Here is a 22,833-nt window from a genome sequence, read left to right as displayed (position 1 = left end):
TTCTCTTCATGCCTTTGAGGCTTTTTATCTGCTGTCGCCTCCACCTGAAATGCCCTTTCCTGGCCGATCCTACGCCCCCTTTAAGCTAAAGTTCAAACATCACTTCCTCTACGAAGCCTTCCCCGATTACTCAGACTTGGACACTCTTCTCTTTGTTCACCTATCACTTAAATGTGCATGGTTTACCCTTTCAACTGACACGCCATGAAGACAGGGGCCTTCTCTTTCCAGCTACATATCCCCAGTGCTTTGCAAAGTGCTGGACACATGGTAGGTGCCTGATAGATACTTCTCGATTGAATAGATGAAACCTGCGATCATCTTCGCCTTCAGAATCTAAGGTCTCTTTGTCATCCCTCCCCTCATCTAGGATTTATTGTCATCAACAGAAAGTATTCTCGGAACACTGGCTGTGTCCATGGCATCTGAGCCGGGCACTAGGGGAGCCTGTGAGGGATGATTCTGGCAGCGTGGTTGACGGGTCTTCTGTTGCCCCTGTTTCCAGGAACGCCGTGGAGGCAGCCTGGACATCAACGACGGGCACTGTGGCGTGGGCATGGGTGGTGAAGTGAACGCCGCCCTCATGCACCGGAGGCACACAGACCCAGTGCAACTCCAGGTGGCCGGGGTACGTGAATGTTCCCTCTCTGGGCTCAGTGAAGGGGGCAAGATGGGCAGTTAGAGAAAGAGTTGGTCCTCCGGGAGAGACGTCGAACTGCACGGGGCTCAATTAGAGGTGGGGGGGACCCAGCCCATGACAGTGGCCGGGAAGAGTTCCGGGGTGGAGCTGACCCCAGCCTGGCACCATCCGATCTGTTGTTCTTGGTTGGGCCATCGGCCTCGCCCGGTCCTTCTCATATGTCTCGGCTCTGTTTTTAGCGGAGGGAGATCTATGGCCTTCATCGCTGAGATCCATCTGGACTTGGTTGCTCTCGCACCAAGGGCTGCTAGTTTGGGCACGCTGCCATTCTGTGTGTCAGCTGAAGAAAATAAAAAGACTATCTGTTGAAGTAGGGAGACTGGTTCTCGGGGATTCTCTTGGGGCCTTGGAGAATAACATCTCTCTCAGCCAAAGGTCCCGAGTCTCGTGAGTGGCTGCTGGGTTCTGGTACCTTCGCGCTCAGGGCTGTGCCTCCGGTATCTACTTTCAGTTAACAATGGGGGTTTGAAATGTCTCTGGACAGCCATATGTCAGCCTTCGGGGCAAGCTGCTGACGGAGGACTTTGTCTTGATGCCGAAGCCAGCAGAACCTCTTCTGTGTGACGGTGGCTCCGGAGGCTGGCCACCGGCTCAGCAGGACACCCCTGTGCTTTTCCCCAACAGCGCGTGCGGTGGGCCCGGGCGCTGTACGACTTCGAGGCCCTCGAGGATGACGAGCTGGGATTCCACTGTGGAGAGGTGCTCGAGGTCCTGGACAGCTCCAACCCGTCCTGGTGGACTGGCCGCCTGCACAACAAACTCGGCCTCTTCCCTGCCAACTATGTGGCACCCATGATCCGATGAAGCCCTTCCGGAGGGGTCAGAGGCTTTTGTCTGAAGCTGCCTGCAGAGAGGGAGCAAGGAAGAAAAGCTGGAACTACATCTACATACGTGTGTGTACACGCATGTACACATATATATGCCTATGTATACACACATTTATAATAGTAATTTATTGGCAATTTAGTTGGTTAATTAGCTGATATGAAAGGAACTCAGATAGAGGGTTATATTCGTACTTGTTTTTCTACTCCCCTCAGCAGGTGTGCAGGTGGTAGGGACAAGGACGTGAAACTCAAATTCTTCCTGTCCTTACGATGGCACCGCTTCCTCCTTATCTTGAGAATTTTCACTGAGTAGCTCAGCAGAGATCTACACCTGGCGTCGGACGCTAAGCAGCAGGGTGGGGTTGGACTTGGTGGGGCACGTCCTGCTTACCTGCAAGCCCACTCACCTGGGAGGTTTGCAGAGCAGCTTCCCTCCTGTTCTCCAAGGGTGAGGACTGCCGGACGGAGAATCGGGGTGCGGCCGCACAAGCCTGAGCTGGAGCGGTTAGGGTGTGAGGGGCAGGACTGGAGCACAGGCGTCTGGAGGCCTGGGCAGGGCCGGCCTCTTGGTTGGTGCTCAGCCAAGGCCTTATTCTCCCTCACATGCAGGTCCTCAGCTAACCCTCTTCCTCGTAACTGACATGGAGAAACAGACGCCCTGAGGAGCCACGCTCTGGGGAATGGAGGAATTTTCCACAAATCTCCCAGGGGCTTACTTGGGTGTAACCTCTGTGTCCCCAGTAGCCAAGATAGCAGCATCCCAGATTCTGGCTGGGAACGGTGGGTGTGAGAGCCATTGTTCTGTGTTACAAGGGGTCTCTCCAGGGCTCTGCTTTCCCTCTTGGTTCTCCGCATTTTGAAGATGCCTTGCCCAGTGACACAGAGAGAAGCCCCCCCGCCCCCAAGAGCATTGACTAGCGATTGGCTGATTGGTTGGTTGGTTGGTTGATTGACCAGGACCCTGGGTGGGAGCTGACTTTCAGATGAGCTTCCTTTTCCCCTGCCCTTTGCATGCCTGCCGGCACCTGCACCTTCCCCGCACCGAGAGCTGCCCCTGGGGAGAGGAACCCCACTGTCTCTCTCCAGCACCTCAAAATAGAATCGTTTCCTAGTGCTCACCCCAGGGTGTGAAGCACAGATTGGCCTGGCTGGGAGAAGGGACATCAGTGTTTTAGGGGAGACTGGGAGCACACATGCGTGCACCGAGGACGCTTAGAAGGAGTGCATGTGTGTGTGTGCGTGTGTGTGTGTGTGTGTGTGTGTGAGTGTGTGCACACGCGTGCACGCGCTAAGACATAAAGCGTTGAGGTGCAAGTATTAGTGAGGGAGCCCTGGCGGGCTAGGTGGGGACCTGTCCCTTCCGTCTTCCCCAGCCCTTCCTGCTCTAAGGAGGGCCGGGGCAGCCATTATCGAAGGCAATGTGAGAAGAAAGAGTTTGTGACTCAGGAGTAACTGTCAGAGCCACCGTAGGCTGTGTCCCTTTGACTCTGAATTCTACGATTCTCTGATCCCTACGTCGCCTTTGGAGAAAAACGAGGGGGGAAAAAAAAAAGAAGGGACTCTGTGGTGGGTCTTGGGAGGGAAGAGAAAATAGCCCGAGAGGAGCAGGGGCAGGAGAGCGCAAGGCACGCGTCTCGCGGCCTCCGAAAATGAAAAGCACGGGAAGGAAAAGGTAGCGGAGACATTTCAAAAGACGGAGGAACAGCGTGCGAGGCACGGAGGGAGGGAGAGGGAGCAAGAGGTTAAGTGGGACAAGCGAGGAAGACGCTGGAGTCAGCGGGCAGACAAGGCGCCAGGAGGAGGGATGAAGGCAGGCGGGGAGGAGGAATTAGAGCCGAGAGATGAACGCCGCAGAAGGCAGGGGGCAAAGTCACCGGAGGGCCAGAGGCAAGAGAACAAAGGCACGGGCGACTGAATAAGCTATTTCGGTGCTAGGTAATGTGAACATGTTACGGTAAATAAAAGCCCAGAGGAACGTTTGATTTTACAGTATTTACAAACCGTATGCTTTAAACAGCCCACGAACCTCGTCCGTTTGTCTGATTATGTGAGAGGACCGGCCCCAGTGAGGACAGAGTGAAATGATTGGGCTCTGGCCTGGATTTCGGGCCTTAAAACATTTCTCAAGAAAGGCATAATAAAAGAAGGGCCGTTGTTTCGCCAGGCTGTGCCTGGTGTCTGTGTCACACGCCCACCAGTTGGGGGCAGGGGTCACTGGCCTGCAGAGGCTGACCACACGGTGGAGACAGAACTTTCCAAGCCCCTGGAACTAAACCTCTTATTCCACCAGAGGCCATCGTGGGAGTACGTTTAGTTGAGGTGCAAAAACAGCCTTCTCATCACGCGGCTCGGTTCAGAAGGAAGTAAGAGTCACCATAACCACCTAGAGAACGGGGCCCTTGGGGACAAAACTGAGAGGACAAGGACCAAACCGGTCACGCGGGGCGGGGGAGGGGAGGCCAACCGCCTTGGCCTCTGGTGCTGCCTGGGGAGCCCCCGGGGAGCCCTTTGCACTTGACAGCGTGTCAGCACCAGGGGCCCATCCACCCAGCGCCTCTCACCAGCCACACAGCCAGGAAGCGGCATATTGTCTGAATTCTGCTGAAATGCCCTGTGTGACTTGGGAGCTGGGAACTTCCAGAGAAAATCCAGTTCCTGTTGGACCAGTTTGGTTTCCCTAACCACTTGCTGAGGCTCGCTGCATTTCAAATATCTGGCACCTGCCACAGTCCACCTACTTTTAGATGGCCTTAGGGTGCTTCTCAGAATAAATGTGCCTCTGAATTGCCTGGAGAGTGTGTTAAAATGCAGGTCCTGATTCAATGCAGGTCCTCAGCAGTGTTACTACCAAGCTCTGAAGTATGTTCCCGGGTCCCCGGACCACACTCTGAGAAGGAAAAGCAACGAAATTGGCGGTGAGCAAGATAGCTACAAAAATCTAATTGGATCCCTTTTCTAGGGCTCTTCAGGCATCTTTCTTTGTTGCTAACAAATAAGTCACTTTAGCTGTGGGACAGACAGACATAATCCAGAACTGTCATTATGACAGCATTCATGTTTGATGGCCCAAGTGACTTATTATTTTAGCATCTTCAACTCTGTCAAGAATCAAGAAGCTTCAGGGCGAGAGGCGTTCAGATTTCCCAACTAATTACTTTAAACATGAGCACAGGTTACCAAAGAGATTGTGAAAGCTTTCTCAGGAAACCTTTAAACATAAAATTGATTCCCGTCAGGGGTGTTCCTTCTGGGAGACAGGGGAATGACCTATGTGACATTATTAGTTCTCAGCTAACCCAAACCAAAACAGGCCACCTGGGAGTCACATCGCCATGCTCAAAATATTTGCTATTTGTCTTGCCTGAACTCAACACTTCAACCTATCTATACCAAGGCAAGGGCATGACAAAAACATCATCTCGACATATCTTTTAAATACTTCTCAGGTTCCTCCACTCCCCTCCATCACCGATGCCATGCCAGAAGCATCTCTCCCTTAGAAGACTTTTCTTTCTGCATGCCCTCTTGCGCCCGCTCCATTCTCCACACAGACACCAGAGCGATCTTCATAAAACATAACTCTGATTGCGTCACTCACCTGCCCGTTGCATTTAGATTTAAATTCAAAGTCCTATGTGGCCATCTGAGGCCTGGCCCCTGCCTCCCTCTCCAGCCTACTCTTGTGCCTCTCCCCTCCTTGCTTTCATGCCCCTGCCCCACTGGCCTTGTCTCAGCCTCTAGATGGCCAAGGATGTGTCCCCAAATCCTTCGCACCTGCTGTTCCCTCCACCTGGAAGGCGTACCCCCTGCTGTTCACCTGGCTAACTCCTGCGCATCTCCAGGTCTCAGTTTATATGTCGCTTTTTCGAATCGCCCTTCCCTGACCCTTAATCTAAAATAATCCTGCCTATTAGACCATCCTGTGGTTGTGGTGTTTTTCCTGAATGGCACATACACAGGTGGTGGCACTAGACCGATTTGTATGACTATTAGACTGTACGCTCCCTTGGGGGCAGGGATCATCTCTGTTTTGTAAACTGTCGTATGCCCAGCATCTAGCACAGTGCACGGCATACACAGGCTCAATAAATATTTGTTTACTGAATGAACGAGTGAAACCTGCCTTGTGTCACTGATCATTCATTCTGTAACCAAAATGTCCCTGGCCTATAGGTGTAAATAAGGTGATATTAACATCAATGTTCACGTTATAATAGCTTTGAGCCATCTGCCCTCAAAATCTCCTCCAGTTACCTCTGAGAGTCCAAGAGAGGGAGGCTGGTATTTCTCATGTGTTTAAGCACTGGTCTGCTTATGTCTCCTAGTCTGGCCGTATTTGGTTGCCCCCAACACCCTCCGCTGACAGCATCTTTCCTGATGCTGTGGACCCACTGTGCATTGCATCTGTCTGCTGGTGAAATGGCCAGACCCTTCAGGAAACCAAATCTGCCCTGCGGTCCCTGTGGCAAGCGGGGTTGGGGAAGAGGTGGGGGAGAGAATGGCCTGCACCCAATTCTGAGTAGCCCTTGTCCCTGGGCCCCAGAAAGGCACTGCTTGGGACCAGGGTCCTATCTTCCACAACCACAGCTGGTTCCCTTCTTACTGGACCCATCGGACAGGACAGAGGATGCCAACTTCCTTTCCATCTCAACTGTCTCTCTCCCTATTGTCCCTTTCCCCTTCTGCTAAAAAAAAAAAAAAAAAAGATGTCCCTATACCTGTTCATTTGTGCAATAGATACCACCTAGGGTCCTAGGGGATGTGTACTCAGTCGTACAATTTGGGCTCAGCTAGAATTAATTCATTAAATCAACAAATATTTACAAAGAACCTCCTGGGGACAGACAGAATCAGCCAGCAAGTCCTTCCCATCTCTCCACTCTGCCTTCTCTCTGCATCCTTGCCACGGTCAGTGCCTCATTTCAAATTTCTCTCATTTCTCTCTCAGGTCAGTCTTGGAACTGGTCTCCCTGCCTCCTGGCTGGCATCCGCAAACTGCCAGAGAGATCTTATTAACATGCAAAGCTGATGACATCAGGCTTCTGTTCAAAAGCCTCCAGGGGTTCCCCCTCGCTTTCAGACTAGAGTTTAAACTCCTCAGCTTTGAACTAAAGATATTTCATGATCTGACGATGCCTGTTTGTTCAGCTGCAGCATCCATCTCTCCCCAGAATGATTCATGTTGTCTCAGACCTCCGAGTCTTCCCATTCTGTTCTTTCTGCCTGGAATGCCTTTCTCCCACCTTTTTTGTCTAGACCAGGGCTGTCCAATATAACTCTCTGAGGGGATGGAAAAGTTTTATATTTGCTCAGTCTGATGTGATACATGTGATAGCTTGTAGCCACATGTGCCTATTGAGTGCATGCAACGTGGCTACTGAGAGCGAGTTAAATAGCTTTATGTGGCAGGTGGCTGCCTTATTGGGCATAGGGATCCAGACCACTGCTAATCGCTTTGAAATATTTACAGTGCTCAAGTTCTTCCCTGGGAAGCCTTCCCAGCTTCATGGCTGATGTAGATGCCCCCCTTTGTGTTCCTGCAGCATCCTTGCTCTGCCTCTATCCCGAGACTCGGGTTCATTGACCCGCGTCCTCCACTGGGCTGAATTTTTTTGAGGGCAACGGCAAACAGTTCGCCCAATAAATGGTTGGTGCCTAAACGCACTGGCGTGCTAGTAAAGGTGTAACAATCGGCTTGCTGAGGGAAAGCCCTGATTTGTTGTCACATTCGTCACTTCTGTGGTGTAAATATTCCCACATGTCAAGAGAATGAGAAGATAAGCCACAGAATGGGAGAAAATACCTGAGAAAGACGCATCTGATAAAAGACTGCTATTCAGAATATACAAAAAAACTCTTAAAACTCAACGATGAGAAATTGAACAACCGATTAAAAAATGGGCAAAAGACCTGAACGGACATCTCAATGAAGAAGATGATTGCAAGTAAGCATATGAAAAGATGCTCAAACTCATATGCCATTAAGAAAATGCAAATTAAAACAATGAGATACCACCACGCACCTCTTAGAAAATTCAAGATCCAAAACTGACAGCAGCAAATGTTGGCAAGGACGTGGAGCAACAGGAACTCTCATGCACTGCTGGTGGGACTGCAAAATGGTACAGTCATTTTGAAAGACAGTTTGGTAGTTTCTTACAAAACTAAATATAGTCTTAACATATGATCCAGCAATCATGCTCCTTAGCATTTACCCAAAGGAGCTGAAAACTTATGTTCACACAGACACCTGCACATGAATGTTTATAGCAGCTTTACTCATAATTGTCAACTCTTGGACGTAACCAAGATGTCCTTCAGTAGGTGAATGGATAAACAAACTGTGGTTCATCCAGACAATGGAATATTATTCAGTTCTAAAAAAAGAAATGAGCTATCAAGCCAGGAAAAGATGTGGAGGAACCTTAAATGGATATTACTAAGTGAAAGAAGCCAGTCTGAAAAGGCTACGTACTGTGTGATTCCAACTATATGACATTCTGGAAAAGGCAAAACTATGGAGAGAGTAAAAAAAAAATTTAAGGTTGGCCAGGGTTGGGGGGGGGGGAAAGGAGGGGTTGGCCCCATACAGAGGATTTTTAGTAAAGCGAAATGACTCCCTGTGATAACATAATGGCGGCTACGTGTTGTTACGCATTTGTCCAAACCCACAGAATGTGCAACACCAAGAATGAGCCCTGATGTAAACTACAGACTTTGGGCGAATGTGAAATGTAGGTTCATCGGTTGGAACAAACGTACCGCTCTGGTAGGGGAAGCTGACAGAGGGTCTACAGAAAATCGCTGTCGTCTGCTCAACTTTGCTGTGAACCTAAAACTGCTCTAAAAACTAAGTCTCCTTAAAAAATAATTCCCACCATGGCTGGTTCGAGCTATCAACGTGACATCACTAAACTCAGAGTGGGGAAGGGATGTGCACAATTGGCTTTCAGGAGCAGGTAGGGGCCAGCTCCAGCACCGCACTGAACAAAGTATGCTAGACCCTGTGAGAGGAGCTTTCAGGCTCTTTGGAAAAAAAAATCTATTCAGACCTACAAGAAGCTGGGCATACAGCTGCAGGTCCGATTTCAGTTCCAATCCAGGAGATGAAGGACTAAGGAGTCATATCTTGAACTTACTCAGGAAGAGGGACATTTCTTTCCTTTGGGTTCTTTGCCTTTGTCATTTAGTTAGTTAGTTAGTTAGTTAGTTAGTTAGTTAGTTAGTTAGTTAGTTAGTTAGTTTAAATGCCAGTTTATTTTTTTCTTTTTTTTTCATACTATATATACATAATTTTTTTAACATTTTATTTTTTTTGATTTCCCCCTGCCCTCTCCCCTCTCCCTTCTGGTAACCACTAGTCCATTGTCCATGTCCGTGAGTCTCTGCTTGTTTGTCCTGTTCATTCGTTGCTTTTAGGTTTATATCCCACTCCTTTGCCTTTAATACCCAGCCTTGTCTAGGCGTCTAATGAGGGCCCCACTCAGACTAATGCAAACTCACTTTGCATTAGTCTGAGTGGGGCCCTCATTAGATGCCTAGACAGTGAGTGCGGGCAAGAGTATCAGTAGGAGGCTTTTGCCTACAGGGAAGTGAAACCCTGACCGGAAGTATCCTAAACAACAAAGGGTTTATGCTATTCCGTAGAAGACATCCAGAAGGAGGGCAATAACTCATTGCTGAATTCAATGGCTCAGCAATGCCGTCTGAACGTCAGTGGTGTCTCAGTGGCTAATTGCAGTTCCAGACATCACATGCAGACTGATGATGTCCAGTGAAGAAGAGACACATTCCCTCCCAATTTTAATTAGTGAGGAAAACCTTCCTCAGGAGTCCTTCCTCAGCCATTCCTTCCGATCCCATTGGCAACGAGTAGATCGCATGCCATTCCTGAACCAACCATTTCCAAGAGAATGAGACCACTCTGATTGGCTTAGATCAATTAGGTGGACCCCACAGGAGGCAGAACCTGGGAACCCAGGCAGAGCTCTGCCCACAAGAAAGCCGCAGTGGGGATAGGGTGGCAGTGGGCAATGGCTGTCAAGACCCAATATTAGAAGATTTATAAATTTAATGACCAGATCATTGCATAAACATTTCTTGAGATAATTAAGAAACAAGATGATTGTGTGAGATGGTCGCTTTCCCCCTCTAAGGTGAAATGCATACATAGACACACACACACACACACACACACACACACACACCCTTCCATCAGCGCTCCTCTGTGGATTCCTACATACAGATTAAACCAGCTCGTCAATGGGGCAGGTTTCATGCTATTCACAGAAACCAGAACTAAACATAATGAGGCCCTGTGTCTGCTGTGGGGACAGAGGCCCCAGCTAGCTGGATCTGTGCCATAGTCCCAGCAATTCACTCATCCTGGTGTGAGACTCTCCCACGCAGGTGCTTCTAGGTATGGCTCTACCCAGGGTCATCCATGGACACATTCTGATGTAGACAATCCCATTTTGACAGGTCCGAATTCCCCAGGGTGGGCATCGCGTGGTGCCTCCCTCTCCCTGCTCTGACCTGGTTATGGGGAGTTGCTAGGTAACTGCTAGACAGCCTCTGCTTCCCACGCTGAAGGAGGCTTGGTTACCATGGCAAGTCCAGATGAGGTGGGGGGTGCAGGGAAAAGGGAGCTCTGGCCAGGGGTTCTGCAGCCTGGACTCTGTCCTCACTCTGTCTGGGCTACTGGGCCTTAAGGAAGGAAGCCTCTTTACCCACCTGGGCTTCAGTTTCCTCATCAGTAAAATGAAGGAGAAGATAGGTCTCTTTTTGCTCTAAACCACTGATGTATGCAGCCAGCATAAATTCAGTAAACACTGATAGTCAGACTCCTCTTAGGTAAGAATGACTCAAGGTGGGTGCAGAAAAGGAATGGACTGTGTTATTTGTCTTTAAAATAAAATAGAGAAACTAGCAAACCTGTGTTTCCATTAAGACAAATAAAAGTTATGGAGAGTCTCCCTTCTTTGGGCAGAAATTTAGCTTCTGAAATCCATATTCATGAGCCCCTGGGGTTCCCTAGGTCCCTTTCTGAATCTAGACTTCCTAAGAAGGTCCCCTTAAGGGTGTGTCACCTTAAGGTCCCCAGATTGCTAAAATGTGATGTCCAGTCAGACAGGGTCTGCTGGTTCCTGGGTTCTAATGGTCCTTCTGCCACTGCTGGAGCCATGTCACAGGCCCAGCCCTTCCTAGGTCACGGGGGCCAACCCTGACTCCTACAGTGCGTGGCTATGCACAAGCCTCTGGGGTCTGCTACTTAATCCTGCCTTTGTTTTGAGACCCGCCTCCACTCTCTTCCTGGTTCTGACAAGTTGAGCCCTGCTCAACCCAGATGCTGGGACTTCTGCAGTACCCAGTTCCTCCCCTCCCCTGTCTGGTCCGTGCCAACCCCTGTCCCAGAGTCCAGGTTCCTCCTGCTAAAGTTTTCTAACACGGACTGTCATCCTACCCCTCTGCCCATGAAATCTCCAAATACTATAGACTGCTGCTCCTTCTCCGACCTGTGCTACACTCCTCAACACTCCAGTGTCCTCATGCTGGAGCCCCTGATGCTGCCGGCTACGCAGCACCACCACTACTGCCTGTTGCCCAGTGTCACACGTGGCCCCTGTGACCCCAGAAGAGAGCCTGAATACCATCCCACCCCAAGTAGCTGGTCTGTCTTTCCCTCGCCTCTTTGGACCCTGCCACCATGGTCCAGTTCCAAGTCTTTGCCACTCCAGGTCCTTCCTACCGCCATATACACATGGCGAAGAGGGTTGTGTCCGAGTGTGACTCATGATGGAATCATCAGAAAACATTCTCCACCCCAATTCAACAGTCAAGTTTCCCCCTGATCGGGGGGCCAAAGGAGGAATTTATGCCTTGTACATAGGAAATGAGAAGCTCTGGGGTGTCAGGGCGAGCAGTCTCTCATTTGCTAGCTGTGATCTGGGACACTCAAGAACCTCCCAGCCCTTAGAGGAGCCCTGTCTTTGAGCTGTGCACCCCAGTGGAGAAGGCACAAGCTTTGAGTCAGACAGACCAGTCTAGATTCTGCCACTGCTCTGTGATCCTGGACACGTTACACTTGTCCTCTCTGAGTACCCTAGAGAACCAGAGACAACGGCACTAATTGTCATGAGAAGTAAACAAAATGACAGGAACTGCTTGGAAAGGGCCCAGCAGATGGTGGGCAGCCCCACAACATCTTCCAGATGAAACAGCCTTCTTCACTTGACCCCACCCCTCCCCAGGGACATGTTGCGGCAAATGTCTCCTCTCCTTTGAAACTTGCTTGTCCTATATTCAGCCCCACTCAGGGTGAGTCTCTCTGCACCTATCAGAGTGATAACTTGCTGATATAGTAAATCGACTTTGGGAGAGGTCCTCTCCCTGGGCCTCAGCCACCCTCTTCCAGGTGACGGCTGCCCTGTAGTGGTGGCCAGCAAGGAACAGTGCTAAGGGTGTTGGCCAAATAAAGGAATGATTTCCCTTTTTAAAATTTATTTTTCAATTACAATTGACATATAATATTATATTAGTTTCAGGTGTATAACATAATGATTAGACATTTATATACCTTATGAAGTAATCGCCCCGATAAGTCTAATACTCATCTGACATCATACATAGTTATTGCAATATTTTTGACTATATTCTCTATGCTGTACTTGACATATCTGTGATGATTTTTATAACTGGCAATTTGTACTTCTTAATCCCTTTCGCCTTTTTCACCCATTTCCCCAACCGCTCCCATCTGGCAACCGTAAGTTGCAGCATTATTTACAGTAGCCAAGATATGGAAGCAACCTAGGTGTGCTTTGATAGAGGAATGAATACAGAAGCTGTAGTACATATATACAATGGAATATTACCCAGCCTTGAAAATGAATGAAACCTTGCCATTTACAACAACATAGGTGGACCTAGAGGATATTATGCTAAGCGCAATAAGTCAGAGAAAGACAAATACTGTATGATTTCATTTCTACGTGGAATCTAAAAATAAACTGAACAAACAAAACAGAAACAATCTCATAGATACAGAGAACAAAGGAGTGGTTCTTGAAGGGAAAATGGCAGGCCAGGCAGAGGTGTCAGCAGCATCTGGAGCCACCATTCCTTCCTCTGGCCAGTCTGCTGCCTCCAGGCTCTGTGCACTTTACACAGCACCCCAACGGGCACTTCCTTTACTAGAAAACCTTTCCCTGCCATCCTTGGCTGGGAGCTCAAGCCTCCTCCTGCAGGTGGGGTCTGAGGTGGAGGCAGGACCCCTGGGCTACTCTCTGCTCTGAACTTTGTCCTGCATTGTCCCTCATAGATGACTATGCTCATCCGGGGCCCTCCACCTGGAATGCCCCTCCCTTTCTATTGACCTCTGTCCACATCCTAGCCAGTATGCAAGGCAAGGGAAAATGTCACCTCCTTCACAAAGTCTTCCTTGGTTCCACTCTCAGCCTAGAACTGTTCCTCTGCTAAACCGTCTTCTGACATGCACTCTTCTGGCCTTGCCCTAGAGGGGGGTGTGTGCTCATGGCCTGTGCCCTGTAACATTTAGGTTCTGGTCCCCAAAGACAGGGATGAGCAGGCACCAAGTAAATAAATAATTCCAGCTCAAGTCCCTTGGTTGGGGTCAGAGCTGTTTTAAAATGTGTCTAAAAATGTTTTAGACACACCCCATTTCCCGGCACTGCCAGCAACTGGGTGGGGAAGGTGCTTCGTCAGCAGCTTCTGCCATATGGGGGTGAAGGTTGCTCATCGCTCCAGGGACTCCCAGGTTCTGTGCTGCTTCCCCAAGGAACAGAACACTGATGTTTAAGGGACAGACAAAGGAGACTGAGAAGGAGTGACAGGCGGGTGCAGAAAAACTGGGGAATCAGGGTGTATGGGCAGCGGGGGTGGTTACAAAGTGGGTGGGGAAAAGAGTCTCTATGTTTCCAGAGTTGCAGATATAACAAAGTTCCCGAGTCTGGAAGGTCTGGGAGGGTGGGAACTTGCCTAGTACATAATAGGTGCTCAGTAAATCCCTCATGAATGACAAGAGGAAAGCCTTAGGTGAGTCATGCCCTACTGGGGAGAGGCCTCAGTATTTCCCTTCCTCCAGGCCCAAAGAGCAGGTCACAAGTGAAAGGTGTTCCAATTAGTCCAGTCCTTGGACTTCACCCCTCCTTGCCCACGGTGCCCGCCATAACCGCCCTCTCTCATTCTCAAATCTTGTTCGGGAGGATTTGAGGGCAGCAGGCACGAATTTTACGGAGGCGTGAAAGAGCCCCCAAAGTTTTATAACAGCACTCATGACGCAAATTGCTACAGAGGAAAAAAGTCGGCCCAGGTAAACTTACCTAAGCACGTATCATGAGGCGGACTATTCTGGGACTCGGATTACATGGCAGGGCCTAGGAAAACAGACGTGCGCAGGGATGAACGCAGCTACGGTTACTGTTAACTACAAGCTGTCACATCTTTACTGCACAGAGGAAGGTGAATGAGAGCCAGATCCCCAGGCGGAAGGGGGACGTGATTGCCAAGGACGGAGGAAGGAGCTGGAGGAGGCACGATTTCTCAGGAAGGCACAGTCACCATGGGCAAGGTGGCCTCTGAAGCTGGAAATGCAACTATGACTGGCCCCACTAGCTCAGGGAAACTCCAGACCCAAGACAGTAGAGACCAATAAAGAGCCAGAGGCTTTTACTAAGGTGTCATCATCAATGCAGGGAGTGTCCCTAGGCACAATAGGGCAGATGCCTAAAAGGAATCCAATTCTCGGCTGATAAGGCTTTTTAAGGATCAGGGTGGGGTGGAAGGCCTGGGAACCAGGCTGCGTGGACGTGTCCCAGCATTTCCACTTGCCAGCTGATAACCTTGAACATACCATCTCACCTCCCTATGCCTCAGTTTATTCATCTGTAACACCGGACAGTAATCCCTTTCACAGTCTGCTTTACCAAGATTGGGGCAGGTCAAATTAGATAATGGTACATTAAAATACCTCCATAGCCTCAAACTTCTCTGTGAAGGCCATTGTGTCACTTATCACCCTATCTTGTAAAGACAGGGTATCTGACTCCCAGCTAAACTAAGGGAGCCACCAAGGCAGCTGGCTATCATGTCTGATTCCTCTTTTTTATTCTCAGCTGTAAGTGTGTTATCTAGTACACATTAACCACTAAAAATGTTGGTTGAATAAATAAGTCATTGGTATGTAAAGGGGAATATTACCAAAAGACCATAGTATGTTTCATATTGGTTAGATCTAGGAAAGGTCTTGTCCAATGTGAATTGTTACTAAAGTATTCTATTCCAATTCTCACCTTCTGTCCAACCCCAAATCGTGCTACATAACATTTGTGCTCCTTGAGGGCAAAAACCATGTCTTAATCGGTCCACGTCAATGTGAGCTCCACGTGGGCAAGGACTTGGTTTTGATCAGAGCTGAACCTCCAGCACCTAGAATGTGCCCTTGTGCTTAGTAAGGCTCCGTAAGGATTCGGTAAATGAATGGTTTCTAACCCATAGCACAACGCTAAGCATTCAGCAAATGTTTGTTGAATGAATAAATTACTACTGTCTCTCACTAATGTCCCTTTCTAGCATTCTCAACTGAGGCCATGGAGCAAGGTGAGCAAGTAGGCAGGCTCTGGAGTCAGATGGTCTGGGTTTGAATTCTGGGTCTTCTACTAACTAGCTGGGTGACCTACAGTGAGATACTTAACCTCTCTGTGCTCCAGGTTTCTCACCTGGAGATAATAATTTTTCTAATAAGACTACATGAATTCATTTGAAGGATACATAAAATATTTAGCACAGTGCCTGACACATAGTAATTGCTATTTTTTATGACCTTATCAGTCTTTTAATAACCTTCAGTGGCTCCCCTCTAGCTACAGAATAAAATCTAAAGCCAAGGTCCCCACGATTTGGCCCCAATGTCCCTCTCTTTCCAGTCTCATCTTCCCTCCCTTTCCTGGCTGCCAGACACTCTGTTACGTGATGTATATCCATTAACTTGTTTCCTTTCTCACACAGCCCTATGTGAGGGACTAATTGATATTTCATTGGTGACGAGAAGTAACTTTCAGAAAAGAGGAAGTAACTGTCCCAGGGACACACAGCTTATCTCAGGAAAGTGGGACTCCATTCCAGGACTCTCTGACATGACAATTCACACTCCTATTTACTGGCCTCTGAAGTCCTTGCTATGCAAAGTGCAGTCTATAAACCAGCACTAGCAGCACTGCCTGGGAGCTTGCTAGAAATGCAGAATCTTGGGCCTCACCTCAGACATACTGAATCAAGAATCTGCATTTTAACAAGATTCCCTCCAGGCGATTACAAAGCACTGCTGTAAACCACTTTCTACCGGTCAGCTATAAATGCTAATTAAAGCAAATACATGAGCTCGTTTAATCCCTACAATAATCTGGGAGGTCACAGAAGGTCAGAATTATCCCTTTTTACAGATGTGGACACTAAGGGTCTGAGGGTTAAATACAGTCATGTGCCACTTGACGATGGGGATACATTCGGAGAAATGTGTCTTTAGGCGATTTCGTTGTTGCGTGGACATTATTGAGTGCACTTGACATACACCCGGACGGGACAGCCTACTACACACCTAGGCTGTATGAGACAGCCTGTTACTCCTAGGCTACAAGCCTGTACAGCCTGTGACTGTACAAAAGAACATGAAGTTAAATCAAACACAAGAGAAAATGATGCAATCAAGAGACACAGTAAACACAAGATATATGAGGCTGCTGTCGGTATAATCCAGCGTACTGTTTTACAGCAAACATTTTTTTATAAATAGAAAGAGTACACTCTAAAATAACGATAAAAATTATAGTATAGTAAATATGTATTATAAACCAGTAAATAGTCATTTATTTTCATTATCAATATTATGCACTTTACATAATTGTATGTGCTATACTTTTACACAACTGGCAGCACAGTGGGTTTGGTTACATCGTAAGGCACTGCACTACGAACTGACAATGGCTGCGACACTAGGTTATAGGAATTTTCTGCTCCATTATAATCTTACGGGACTACTGGCATCCATCGTTGACCAAAACATCGTTATGTGGCATATGACTGTATCTTAAATTGAACCAGCGTGTGCCCAATGCCAGTATGAAGCTCTGACATACTTAATCTTAACTCCCTTTGCCCGGAATATCTTCGCTCCCTCTTCTCCTCTAATTCTTCTCATCCTTTTAAGCTCTACTCAAAATCCCTTCCTGCTGGGTGAAGCTCTTCTTACCCACATCCCATTGGGCAGGTTAATTACATCTTCCACATCCCCACAACTCTCTGCTGTTGGCCCTAAGTCATTCTCTTTTTTTAAATTTATTTTTAAATTACAGTTGACATACAATATTATATTAATTTCAGGTGTATGACATAGTGATTAGATATTCAGATACCTTACAAAGCGATCACCCCGATATGTGAAGTACGCATCTGACGCCACTCTTAGTTATTACAATATTATTGACTATATTCTCTATGCTGTACTTTATATCCCAATGTCATTCTTTTTTAAAGAAATCTGTACCGAGCACATACTGTGTACCAGGCACATAGTAGGCCTTGAGTAAATGCTTGCTCCCCAGGGCACAGAATCTGGCCTCTAGTAGGGCCTCCAGTCACTAAGAAACATATTAAATATTGTCTGTTCTAAAGATGAAATCTGTCTATATTTAAGAGTAGAGTATTACCGGGAGGCAGTCTGATGCCTGAGAGTAGCATAAGACACAGAGGAGGCGATGGGGGCCTTGCTGCTCACCCTGATCTTTGGGCTGACACAGGATGCCAGAACTACTGTCAGAAAATTTTCAGATATTCGCAAGTGTAACCCTCATTTTTCAGACCATCAAAGGAAGGTCCAGAAATAATAGGCCACCTCTTCAAATTCCCCAGGGTTGAAATCAGGTCCCCACTTCTGTCATTTCACAAGAGAAATAGAAAGGGCAAAGGTGGCTGTGATGTAGGGCGAAGATCTCTGAGACATAGAGAACCCCCGAGGGCCGTGTCTTTTTACACGGAGACCTGGGCAAACCACATGTTTCTAGGCCTCAATTTCCTCCATTGTAAAATGAGGGGGTTGGACTAGTTTCTAAAGCTCTTTCCAGCTTGAAGATGCTTTGCTGTAAAATGAGAGAAATGTGAACCTTCCGTTGCTATGATCTGAAAATATTTTGAATGTGGAGAATCAAATTGTACAGCAGTGCTTGAACAAAATAATATGTTAATGACTAAGAAGATTCTATTTAATCCAATGGGAAACAGCAGAGCTGCTGCTGATGGGGTGGGGGTGGGGAGGGGCGGGAGGAGATAGGCTGCCAGAGGCCTGATTACTATATTAGTGATTCAAAATATATATTTGAGCTCAAGGAAGGAAAGCCACACATGTGGAGACACACACACACATAAACATACACACACACCATTTAGAATTAAAATTGGTGGCGGGGGGCGGGGGGGGACTCCATGCTGCTGCTTATATCTTTGCTGTATTTGGATGGCTTTTTTTTTTTTTTGAAAGAAATTTTTTTATCATGGTGCAGGTTTGGATTGACAGCCTCTGGAGGCCTCTGACCTCAGAACCGGGACATGAGGGCAGGACCTGGGGGTTTTATTCACATGTCGCTTTTGCACACCAACTGCCTCTCCGCAGGCCCTCCTCAGGCCTCACGATCCGGTCTAGCAGCAAGGCCCCAACCCCTCAAAAGGAAGAGGTCGTACCCGCCCCCCCAGAGACGCCCTGGCCAGAGCACGTGCCTGGGGTCCTACCTGCGGGGGAAAATGAACGCGAACCTGCGGCGTGTGTGGCCCCGCCAGAGGCTGGAAGGGGCCGCTCCCCACGCTCCCGCCACCTTAGGGTCGGGGCTAGAGGAGGAAGCGCGCCCGAGGCCGCACGTGGGTCTAACGACGGCCGCGCTCCACGTTCCTGCGCGCTCCGGAGCCCCGGACCCGGGCTGGGCGCCACAGGCCTAAGCCCCGCCGGGTCCCCCCGGAATCCCGAGGTCGGCCGCGCCGCTCTCCACCGCGGAGGCGGAGGGCGCGGTCGCCCCTCCCCACCGACGGCAGCTCCCGCGCTCGGGCCGCGCGGATTGGCCGACCCCGCGGCCAGGTGAGGCGCCCCGCCCCTCGGCGGCTCCAGGTGCGGCGGTGGAACCCGGGCTGCGGCTGGGGCCGGGGCGGGCGGCCGGGGCGCCATGGCCGAGTCCCAGCTGAGCTGCCTGGACGAGGCGCACGTGAACGAGCGGGTGAGCGAGGCGCAGGCCGCCTTCTACTACTGCGAGCGGCGGCGGATCGCCCTGGAGGCGCTGCTGGGCGGCGGCGAGCAGGCCTACCGCGAGGGGGTCAAGAAGGAGCGGCTGCGGGATTTCCTGTCCAGCCAGGAGCGCCAGGCCCTCCGCACCGCCTGGAGCCCCTACGAGGACCCCGCCCCCTCCCGGGGCAAGAGCAAGGCCAAGGCCAAGGCCCCGCCGAAGGCCCCGGCTGAGCCCAATGGGTCCCTCGCCTACTGGCCCGACCGCTCCGACACCGAGGTGCCCCCGCTGGACCTGGGCTGGACCGACACGGGCTTTTTCCGCGGCGTGAGCCGTGTCACCCTCTTCACCCACCCCCCCAAGGAGGAGAAGGCGCCCCACCTCAAGCAAGTGGTCAGGCAGATGATCCAACAGGCCCAGAAGGTAGGCTCTGCCCCCGCCCATTCATGGGTGGGACCCCCACACCCAGCCTGTTGGACCAGGCGCCACTTCAGGGCAAGACCGCCCTGACCACTCTCTGGAAAATGGTCCAGGAAACCTCCGTCACGTCGTGGGGCTGTGGCGAGGCCTCTAGAGAGGATGGATGTGAACATGTTTGGCAAATGACAAAGTGCTGGACAGTTATTACTGCAGTGTCCGGAGGCACTGGCTTCCTCTGCCATGTGCTTCTAGGTCCCTGTGGAGTAAAATGGGCCCCTCAGAGGTCATGATAATAACCTGTGTGCTGCCCAGGGATTTACAAAACATATCCCTGGCCATTTTCTTATTTGAGATTCAAAACAACCCCAGGAAGTGGGTGGTGCGACCTCCCCGCCCCCACCCTAGCCATCTGTTCTTAGACTGCTGCAGTGAAGGCTGGCCTGGCCCCTCACATTCACACTCCCTACTGGGCCCAGCTCTAAAGCTCAAGCAGCCTGAAATAAATGAGGAATGTACTGTGAGCACCTACTGTGTGCCTGATTCTGTGCTGGGCACTTGGACAAGGCAGGTGGGTGGACTCGGCAGCTCAGGAAAGGCTCCCACTTATCTCATCTCATCTGCTCTGCTTGGGGCCTGAAAGGCGGAAATGCTTCTAGGTTGGCTGATTCGAATAAGGGTAGAGCAGAGGGAAGATTTTAATCTTTACTCTGTGCCCTTGGGTAGGGTTACCTGGGTAGGGCTTCCAGGTAAAATAATAGGATGCTCCATTAAATTTGAATTTCAGATAAATAACAAATAATTTTTTTAGTATTAGTGTGCCTCAACTATTGCATGGGGCATGCCAATACTAAAAAGTTCATCATTGGTTACCTGAAATTCAAAGTTTGTGGGGCATCCTGTTTTTATTTACTAAACCTGGCTCCCCTACACTGAGATTTGTTAAGAAACACCAGCAGCCTTTAGTATCTAGTTCAAAATACACAACAGGAGTGGCTTGGGTTCACTGTTCTAATTCAACTCAATGAATGTAGTTGGAGTTCTGTTACCCCTGGAGGCTGACTGGCTAGAGAGGGAAGATTAACCCAGAAAGACCAAGGGTGGGGCTCCTCTTACAGGAAGGAGTGGTGATGCAGGTAGCTGGCCAAGTTGGCCACCCGAGGAAGGGTTAACATGCACTGTACAGATGCCCCCCTTCTCTGAGTAATTCCTCATTGTCTGCCTGAGTTTTCTTTGCCTTTTTGTTTTGCAGAATGCAATATACAAGTTTGAACTGAGGAGAAAGGATGTGGGTGATAATATTATGTAGCAGGCTGCAGCTGGGATCAGGAGCCAAGGCTTGTAATACTAACAAACCCTGATTTATTAGCACTTAATATGTGCTAATGATTTGCTTGCATTTTCTCTTTTGCTTTTCACAACAACTGGGTGAGATGAGTATTTTTCTGATTTTTGGATTCAAACAGTTACTTGCTGAAGATCGCTTAGCTGATAAGTGTCTGAGCCCGGATCCAAAAGCCACAGTCCTTGCTCTTAACCACTGTGCTTCCCTGCCCCACTGTCTGATGATGGTGCGGCAGGATTAAACCAAGGAGCTTGAATAGAGTTAGCCTGGTCACAACCTGGGGTACGGGTTGTGTACCCCATTACAAGAAAAGAGAGACATGGCCCCTGCCTACTGGGGCTTCTAGTTTCATGTGGGACATCAAGAGTCTCTAGTGCATAGTAAAGTGTTCTTAAGTCTTTAAATATATAACAACAGAAATTTTAACAATTGTGAACTGATCCAATATTCTAATTATCAGAGTCTAATATGTACATATTTAACCAATAGTTATTTCCTGAGTGCCTACTGTGTACCAAGTACTAGCCATAGGAAGATATAATCTGTGGCCGTTGCCTCCAAGAGTTAACTAAAATGTTGGGGTTATGCTGTGAAAAAAAGAGTTTTTGAGACAGGATGTGCCTAATCTGGGAGGGCTTCCTGAAGGAGGTGAATTATAGAGTTGAAAGAGGAGAGAGAAGGAAACTGGAATTGGCAGTTTCTCCATAAGAGTCTCCAAAGTAGGAGTGAGGAATTTTCATTTCAAAGCAGCAAACAGCTTTGATTGGCCAGAGGGAAGAGCTACACTGGTGGGAGCTTTGAACTGCGTGGGGCCTGGTGTTGGGTTCTACCACTGGGTCCAAGGCAGATGCCCACCCCCCTGGAAAAAGCAGCTTCTGATCCCGTCTGTGCCCACTCAACTCCCAGGCCTTCCAGGCCCCTACCCTTCATTACTGCTGCTCACATCTGTACAGCGCCTTCTTCTCAAAGACCCTGTGAAGCAGGTAGGGCAGAGAGGTCGACCCTGTTTCACAAGTGAGGAAACTGAGGCACAGAGAAGGAAAGGGGCTTGCCCAGAGGTCACGTGGCTGGTTATAGAAAGACTCAGATCCCTAACTTCTGTCCTGAAGGTGCATCTCTGAGGACTGCCTACCCCCGGCCCCACCCCAGCTTGTCCAAGTGGCAAGCAACCCTCCATGGCCATTACTAGGTCTTTCCTCCTTCCTGTTCACCACGAGGGAGGGAGTTTCCAGTGAGAGTCTGGCTGCTGTGAGGCCGGGTGGGGCAGACCGTGAGGTGGTTTGCGTGCAGAGACATAGCGATTGGGGGAGGAGAGGCAGAAGCACATACATGTCCAACTGTGTGCCAGAGTGTCACATTTTATCTCATTTAGTCCTCAGACTAGCTTTGTGAGATGCTGTTGATTTTATTCCTGAGTGATAACAGGAATATCTGCTGGGAGTGGTGGGGTGTAGCTATGATTTAGCCCTAGCCACAGACCAGTGAGGCTTTGGAAGTGGGGCCTCGGGTGTGGAGAAATGCATCTATCTAGGAGACACTTTGAAAATATGATTGTGGATTGGGGGGAAGGGGCAGAGAGTGGTGGCCAGTGAGGACACAGCCCAGCAGGTGTGGAGGTAGGACCACGTAGAATGGGCGGAGACCTTTGAAGGAGTCAGTCTTAAGTTTTCTGCTCTCTGGGCCTCTGCTAATGTCACGGTCACGGTCACACTGGTTCAAACATTCGGCCATGTTTACTTGTAGGGTGGGGTTTTTTTATGCTGTTTTTTTTTCCTCCTTGTGTGATCTGCTTATTTTAGTGTCACTGAATGATATACTTTGTCTGCTTACACTATAGGCAGGAAAGGTGCCTTCAGGGACTCAGAAATGAGTCCCGGGCCTGTCCCACACTGACATCGAAGACCAGACCTGGGAGGTTGCTGCTGCTTGGGCTGCTAAGGTCGTTGTAACTGCCAGTGGGTGGCCTTACAGCAGGACCACACGCAGACTGAGAAACTTGGTTCTTATTTACCAAGGCAGAGCGAGAGGCTCAAACAACGGTAACTTGGACGGGCTAGTGGCTTGGAAGGGTAGTACACTTATTTGGTCACTGGACAAACATTTCAAGGTCTGCACTAAGTACTAAGCACTTTAGTAGAAAACAGACATATAAAACGCCTCTACTCTTAAATAGCCTAATAGTCTCCTAAACCATCATTATAATACTGTATAATGAGTGCTTGGCTGGAGGGTGTGGCAGGAGGGCCACTAACCCAGCCCCTAAAC

The 22,833-nt window shown here is 49.2% G+C and overlaps 2 protein-coding genes across 3 annotated transcripts in view; both read left to right on the top strand.

Annotated features, from left to right (window-relative positions):
* Window positions 1–4,688, top strand: part of GRAP2 (GRB2-related adaptor protein 2) — a 68,917-nt gene extending 64,229 nt beyond the window's left edge. For both annotated transcript variants that reach the window (XM_011369084.2, XM_011369085.2), the window contains exons 7-8: window positions 506–628; window positions 1,325–4,688. In XM_011369084.2, coding sequence (XP_011367386.1) covers window positions 506–628; window positions 1,325–1,504 — 303 coding nt within the window. In that variant the 3' untranslated portion in view covers window positions 1,505–4,688. The remainder of the gene's footprint in view (window positions 1–505; window positions 629–1,324) is intronic.
* Window positions 4,689–18,749: 14,061 nt separating this feature from the next.
* FAM83F (family with sequence similarity 83 member F) overlaps window positions 18,750–22,833 on the top strand; it is a 29,374-nt gene continuing 25,290 nt past the window's right edge. Inside the window, exon 1 of the mRNA XM_011369083.1 lies at window positions 18,750–19,229. Within this exon, the coding sequence (XP_011367385.1) occupies window positions 18,750–19,229 (480 nt within the window). The remainder of the gene's footprint in view (window positions 19,230–22,833) is intronic.

The sequence above is a fragment of the Pteropus vampyrus genome, unplaced genomic scaffold, assembly GCF_000151845.1.
Source record: "Pteropus vampyrus isolate Shadow unplaced genomic scaffold, Pvam_2.0 Scaffold145, whole genome shotgun sequence".
Lineage (NCBI taxonomy): Eukaryota > Metazoa > Chordata > Mammalia > Chiroptera > Pteropodidae > Pteropus > Pteropus vampyrus.
The sequence above is the reverse complement of the archived record's forward strand: the minus strand, read 5'-3'. Positions and strand labels throughout refer to the sequence as shown.